The 7,760-nt window shown below is 35.0% G+C and overlaps 1 protein-coding gene across 4 annotated transcripts in view; it reads left to right on the forward strand.

Moving 5' to 3' along the window:
- The window catches only part of SLC25A40 (solute carrier family 25 member 40), a 14,786-nt gene that overhangs the window by 809 nt on the left and 6,217 nt on the right, over positions 1–7,760 (forward strand). For all 4 annotated transcript variants that reach the window (XR_004083012.1, XM_031066773.1, XM_031066774.1 and 1 more), the window contains exons 2-6: positions 89–148; positions 1,319–1,425; positions 3,219–3,286; positions 4,888–5,012; positions 6,246–6,419. Coding sequence is in view for 3 of the 4 variants with exons in the window: in XM_031066773.1 (XP_030922633.1) it covers positions 89–148; positions 1,319–1,425; positions 3,219–3,286; positions 4,888–5,012; positions 6,246–6,419 (534 nt within the window). In the remaining variant the exon portion in view is untranslated. The remainder of the gene's footprint in view (positions 1–88; positions 149–1,318; positions 1,426–3,218; positions 3,287–4,887; positions 5,013–6,245; positions 6,420–7,760) is intronic.

The raw sequence follows: 7,760 nt of genomic DNA on the forward strand, positions 1-7,760 counted from the left end.
GTTCTAGAAATTCTTAATAAAGCATCTGTAAACTTCCACGCTTTCAAGGCATCCAGAGTGTTTCTAAATGCCTTCTGTTTCATTTTAGTAACTCCGCTTGATGTTATCAAAACTCGACTGCAAGCCCAAAGGAATCCATTCCATGACGGTAAACAAACAAATGTGTAGTGTAATGGGGGACACAGTTTGCTTTTTGCTCTTGTATTTAGCTGACAGTTGTCATAGTGCTGTGCTGAGGTGCAGAATGTTTGAGTTTGTTTCTCCAATATAACTGGGGGGGTGGAGGGGAAAGCAACACACCAGTATGTACTAAACAGACAAAGTAGAAAAAAATCCCATACATTCATATCATTTTAAACAGGATTTTGTCCCTGTCTTAGTATTTTCATTATGGCAAAACATACAACTAATACTGAGTTGAGTCGAACAATAAAAAGCTGTTACTAAATGAATAAATATTTCATCAGAGGGCTTATGTGGTCAGGATGTTATATCAAAGTTCATCTCCTCCAGAATCCAGAGATTTTTGAAATGGAGAAGTCTTAACAAGTCACTTGCCACTTGGGTTCTAAATAGATGAAGATACTGTGCTCTCAAAGATGTGCTAATGGTTCCTACTATTTACTTGTACTTAGTATATGAGATTTAAAAGGAAAGAAGATGACTGGTTTTTCATGTTCAATGTGGAGGTGAGTATTTGCAGTCACACTTGCAAATTAAATTAGGACAAATACTTGTGCCTTCTATCCTGTTTTTGAGTAAGTTCTAAAGCCTTCAGAAATCTGCAAATGTGAAGCCTGAAGTATGTTTTCGTAATGGCAATAATATTTTATCAAACAGGTTGAAAGTACATAATGTAGGAGAAATAACAAACAAATGGAGGGGATGATCTAGTATAAAAACAGACCAAGATAAGATATAACAATAATAATAATACAGCTAAGATACAATACCTCACTTGAAGTGGATGCTGAGGCTACTTAATAAAAGATTTAGAAGTCTGAAAGATGTTCACAGTTACATACAATAGTGATGTTCAGGTCTTGTGTTAGTTTTACCTTTCAGCAGATGGTAATATAACCTGAACATGTCTATTGGAGCCTTGTGAAGGCAGTTCCATTTAGTTGGGCAGTCTGAGTAGTACATTTGTACCCTTTCTTCTTTGACCTAATTTGTCATTACTGACTTACCAAAATTATTTTGCCCGTTTGTGTCTAACCAGCGATAAATCTGTGTTGCCATTATATCAAATTTGAAATTGCTGCTGCATAAAAAAATCTTATAAGCATTAATTATATTCTTATACGCCATTTTTTAGGAGAGTGTTTTGTAAACTCCAATGGCCGTGTGGATCATGTATATGTTTGTAAAAATGGGGACAGCAAAGCCTGGTATAAAAAACCTGGGCATTTCAAAGGGACATTGGTAAGAACATTTTACATTTATATAAAACTGTGCATTTTTAAGCATACTCTAAAGTTTTCAAGTTTTTTTCGGGTTCTACTGGAATCTGTTATCATTTGAGAGGGCCTTCATGTGGTTACACTGCTGATTGATGATACCTTCTACTGTCTGCAAAAAAATAGATATTTCTTCCTTAAGATGAACAAGGAGGCAGCTGCACAGCTCTCCTCCCAGGTTACTGGCTTTATGATTTCATTTTCCCCACTTCACCTATATTGGCAGTAGTTGCTGACTGCAGGTGATAATTTTCTCTTTCCTGCTTACATCCCTTGTGCCCACATATCTCTCAATATGCTTCTGAGCTGAGCTAATGGTGCAGATAGTGTTTAAAGTTAAGTTCATGTGTCAAGTTATCTATCCAGAGAAGTCTCTATCCTGTCAGGTATCTAGACTTGTAGGAGTAGCATTTTCCTAAACACTTGAACCAGACTTGCTGGCAGATAACTGTCATGCTGGTTCATTAGTCAATTTTTCTTCTGGCTCTGCCATGAAATTAAACCTATGATCAAGGATTTTTCAGAAATAAAATCTTGAGAATGGGATGTTAATGCAAAAGATGTCTTCATTAGTTAAAAAGGTGGTTTTTTTTTCAATTAATAACTTTACAAGTGTGATTTTTTTCAATTACCTTTACTATGTAATTTTAGAAAGTTACTTAGTTTTTTCTATTAGACATGAATTTATGCCTGGTTTTGCCATAACAAGGTGATTCTTAAAGAAGAATGACTAGACTAGCATATAAGAAGATCATATCATATAATCTTTTTTAAAAAAAGTTAATCTTATCTTTTATCTATACCTTCCTGTTTTGTAAACTTGTTGAAGCTGAGTTATAAAGATATTAACCAGCTAGTATAAAAGTGTCTTTTTTGTTAAACCATGTTAGGACCTTTGGGATTCTGGGCTTCCTTTCAAAGCTAATCAGGTTTGTTGTAATAAACCATTTCTTTGTTTTTTCCATTCAGCTTTTTACCTCACAGGATTAGTCCATCAAGGCTGTCTCCTCTAAAGCTATTTGCTTTTTTCTTCCTCTAAGTCCTTTCTGTGGTCTGCCAGACTCTTGTCTTTTGAGGCTCTATAATAATGTCTGGTCTTAGGCATATTCTAATCCATTGAATCCCAACCTCTTTCCCCAGGTGTTTTAAGAAAATTAGTATCCTGACAAAGTTTTTGGTTTTGCTTGTGATTTCAGCTGAATGATCTTCAAGGCTTTGTGTTCTTGTGCTGTCAGTCTCCTGGGAATATAGAGGACAGCTATGATAATAATTGAAATCTTGTATATGGTATAGTGTATACACATTGCATATATGGGGTCATGTTGTCAGAGGAAGTATTGAAGAATCTTTGAGAATTAGTTGCTATTTCATGCCTTGAAACTCTGCTACATATTGAAAAAAAAAAGTGGATTTTTTTGGGAAGTTTCCACAAATTGCTGCAATACCATATTAGTATTGAAAATAGTTATTCATGGGGCTGTCAGTCACTGATAAACACTTAGTACTTTGGCTTTTTAAAGATGGAAGGAAATTTTTAATTTCAGTCACATAAATTATTCTGTTCAGCTCAGTGGAACTGTTTGCATGGTTAAGTGTGATAGCGTGTGTAAGGAGTTATAAAATTGGGATCTTACAATGATGAGCCATTTTAAAAACATACTTTTAAAGACATTAGTTTTGTGTTCTGCCAGCTAAAATGTATTCCTAACTACAAAAGTTTGTAGCTAACTATTGCTCTTTGCCTGGTTATATTTTTAGGATGCATTTGTGAAAATTATTCGAATAGAGGGAATTAAGTCGCTGTGGAGTGGGCTTCCCCCAACACTGTAAGTTGAATGAGTTTTTTTGGTAACATGCTGTAAGTTATTGTTTAAAAATTACTTAATTATTTTTGAGAAATTATTATGCTTATTTCTAAGTTATTTTAAAAATTTAGTCAATTCTGAAGTTTCAGACTAATCAGTTCAATCAGAAATGTCAATGGACAGTATAATTTTTACCAGATTTTAGAATTTCCTGATACATTCTCAGTAGTTAAGCAGGATCAATAGACTTCTCATTCTGCTTTTTTTTGATAGCATCATCGAATCACAGGATGGGAGCTGATCACTTGAGAGGGTCAGTCTTCAACATATTCTTGTTGTATCTTGTTACTTAATGACTTGCTGTCAGCAGTGCAGCTGTTTCCAGACACTCTGGTGTTCCACCTCATTACCCTCACTTAATTTTTGTAATCATCTTCTTTATTTCAAAGAACTTCGGGGTTTTATTCTATCTGGATAAACAGATAATTCATTTTCTCTCTACAAGAGCAATTTACGTATTTAAACACGGCAATCAGATCTCCTGGTCTTCTCTTTAGGTTTAACAGCCCCAAACCTTTTTATCTTTTTATTCATATTGACCTAGTACAGATAGAAATTAAGACCTTTATAATTATGTTGTCCTTCGTAACCCAAAAAAGTTTTCAAATCTAAGATGTGTATTAAACTTGTATCTTGTAAGGCACAAAGTGTGAAGTGCCCAGTGGGAAGCACTGATACACTTTTGATTTGCAGACAGTGCTCAGTGTATAGGCACAAAAAAAGCAAAGCATGCTGGAGTTCAGCCTTGTTTATCCTCCAGTATGGTAGCAATACCAAAATATAAACCTTAGGACCTGACTGAACTGTTCAGTCACTACTGTTGTTTACAAAGCAAATGTTCTGTTCTCCAGCAGAGAACTAACTTCGTAACTGGAGAAAGTCACACAAGTAGAAGAGAAGATATAAACTAAGCCATGTTGGTTTTCCAAGCTTGATGGTCCTCAGTGGTTTTTGGTAATGGTGGTACATGCTGTATTGGCACAAACATAACAAAGAAGTGTACTTGCCAGGTTATAGTAAGATGTGGTGCTTTTCCCCTACGCTGAATGATTATTGAATCTACCTGTTGCTACTACAGCCTGTACTATGCTGGTATGGAAAAAGCTTGTATTTGTGCATACTACATTCTCTCAAGTATTGAGTATCATGGCTGTTGATCAAGAGCATAGTATCCAATTGTTACATAAATAAAAGTTAAGGTTAGTAGTACTTGTGTAATATTTTGTTTGGGTTCTTCATTTTCAGATCTTTCATTTCCCATTCTTTATCAAAATAGTTCTGGAGCTGATATGGAATAGATTTTGACAGAGATAATCTACCATCATTTTACTTACCGTTTTCCCTAGTGAAATGAAAACCTGGGAAATGTGTGGATTTGAAACTCTGAACTAGAAGCAGTGAAGCAAAGCTATGCGATTAATGTTGGTTTTTTTATTAATCCATAATAACACAGCTGGAGATTTAACTTTTTTTAAAATATAAGTAAAATATCAATACGAGACAGTTGACTTTATTCTCCTGCTTTCCTGGTATTAATTGAAATTTCCTCTCTTATATTTTAGAATAATGGCAGTTCCTACCACTGCAATCTATTTTACCTGCTATGATCAGCTGTGTGAAGCTTTGAAAAATAGACCAGGAAAGCATGATGAGCACATTCCAGTTATTGCAGGTTCCTTAAGCAGATGTAAGTTGTCCTCTGTTTAAAGAGAAAGCTGGAACATAATACCTCTATGCTATTTTCTTGGGTTTCTTTTCTTGGCTTTTATTTAAAGTAAATATGCTGTGGGTTTAAATGAAGGATAGGAAGGAATACTGTAATTACCCAGTATTTCTTGGGCAACAGAACCCTCTAACCTGGAATAATGAAATTTGGTTTTGCTGAAACACTCACTACATTTTTAATTTGTTCAAAATGTTATATTTCTAGATTTCTACCAAGGACAGTTTAATTTAAGTCTGTTCTGCTATCAGTCTAATAATAAACATTTTCATTTGCTATCATGGAAGGTACATAGGTAATTGTAACAAAGATGAAAATTTGACTTGTACTGGTTTTACTACTGTATGATGTGGATGGAATTTTTATATTTTCTTACTTTTGTTTATCCTTTTCTTCATGTATTTTTGTAGAATTAACTCAGATAATATAATTTAGGGCTTCCTCAGAAGGGTCTGATGATGCAGTTCCATGTTCTACTTGTGACAATCATGGGGGCACTTGCAGACTAGTAGAAAAAGGATTGCTATTTTGTGGTGGTGTAACACATTGTTCTTATTAGGCTGTTCCAGATTTTAAATTCTTGTGTAAAACCTTATTCCAGCAACATAAGAAAAATTCTTGGATCTAGTAAAATTTTTAATGTCTGTTAGATGTGTAACAGTAGCTTGTTACTGAATGATGACTCACCATTGTGCAGGATGCAAGAGTTACTTTATCAGATACAGATTGCCTGCTAATCAGTCTTGATAGTTTAAAATAAGAGTGGCAAAGATGCTTAGAAATCAATAAAAGCTTAAATCTGTAACCACAATTCTGTCCTTAACACAAAAAGAAGCCTTAAACATCAAGATCACTTTCTTCAAGTTACAGTTTAAAATGGTAATGAAAATAATTGAGTTTAAGTACTCGAAATTTTCAGCCTGTTTATGTGTCAAATCTGAAAAATGAGGATTCTCAACATGTTACATTGTTTACAACATGCAAGCATTGAAAAAACCCCTAAACTGGAAATGTAGGTACTGTGAATAGGCATGTTTTTCTTATCTGGAAAGAATAGTTATTTTGGGAATTAGTTCAAGGAAAATGGGAAAGTTGAAAAGAATCAAATATATAAAATAAGGTAAGACATGACCTGAATGTTCAGGAATTTGTACTATTAAATATTGATTTTTCTAAAAAGCTATGTTTCCTTTGCAGTTGGTTCTGCCACTGTGGTGAGTCCCCTGGAGCTGATCAAAACCCAAATGCAGTATCGCAGGTCATCCTACAAGCAGCTGTACCTGCGTGTCAGCACCAAAGTGGCTGTGGATGGGTGGCTTTCCCTGTGGCAGGGCTGGGCTTCAACTATTCTGAGAGATGTACCTTTCTCAGGTAAGGTTTCTTTCCCATGTAGGTTTTTGTTCATGTTTTTACATTATTTTTGTATGCTTTTAGGTAGTGTTAATAGTTGGCTTTAGGAATGACTGAGATTTACTTTTTCTCTTTTGAGTGTTTTTTTTATAAATTCTCTGAAGATGGATTTTTTTCCCTCCCATTTTTATTGTGGATACCAGATGGGATTCATTGTTACATTCCCTTTCTCTGTACTTAGACTCTTTCTTCTCATCTTTAGCTTACACAATGACTGCTTTTGAAGAGTTTCAGCTGGAAATTTTCTCTGTGATAGAAATAGTGGCTATCTTCTGATAAGCATGCTGTATCTAAGTGTTCTGTTACATAATTTTGGAAACATGTACGGAGAGTGACACAGTAGTGTCTTCAAGATTTTTGGCTTTTTTTAAATCAAGATGAATTCATTTGTATACCTGCTCCAAAAAACTCTTTAGCATGGCTTGAAAGCTGAAAGCCTCCAAGAAGAAAAGTCTGATTCAAAGCATAACTAGTCCTAGGGCTATTCCTTAAGGTAACTGGGACAGATGTTACAGAGGAGAGTGCTAAAGCACCAGCAAGCCCCTGTCCCTTTAAGGCCTGTTTTTGTCAGAATACTTTTGGATCATCAGACATCAGTTGTCATTGAAGCAGTTTCTGTCATTGGGATAGTACCAGGAATCTTTAAACACTTTACGTTGGCCCAGAAAAATTCTTCAAACCTATTTTTGGAAAGATTCTTATTTAAACCTGGTTTTGGAGTCAGAGAACCCTTGAAGTATTTGACCTGCTATCTCTGTTGTCTTACTTCACTCTTAAGATGATGTGATATAATTTAATTTGTGTTTCCAATCAATCTGGTGGGCCAGTCATTGGTTTGGGGTGTTATAGGATATTTGTACGCAGAGTAAATTTTAAATTGGCCATGAACCAAACTGAAGATGTATGTGGGGTTTGATGAGGATATTTACTTTAAAATTGCAGTTGGTAGTTAAGTGAGTAAACTGAGCCAAGTTAATAGTTGTCTTCTTTGAGAGTTTGTAATGCTCTGTTCTCTTTCACTTAGCTACTGGAAGGTGTTTGAGGATTGTCATTGGAATGTATTTCCTGCCTAAAGATCCAGTTCCCTGATGGGGCTTAATTTAGTCTTCTGTGATAGGGAAGGCTTCTCACCCTATGAAAACATGGTTTCACTAAGGCTAAAGACAACTGCCAGAATTCATCTGAATCTTTTCTCTGAAGTGTTTCCTCTTCAATTTTTAATTTACTTATTTTTCTTCTCTGCCAAATGCAATTTTCTCTTAAGCTGTTCTCTAAGGTTTGTAAGGGAACTCTCAAATTCTT

This window comes from Geospiza fortis, unplaced genomic scaffold, assembly GCF_000277835.1.
Source record: "Geospiza fortis unplaced genomic scaffold, GeoFor_1.0 scaffold138, whole genome shotgun sequence".
Classification (NCBI taxonomy): domain Eukaryota; kingdom Metazoa; phylum Chordata; class Aves; order Passeriformes; family Thraupidae; genus Geospiza; species Geospiza fortis.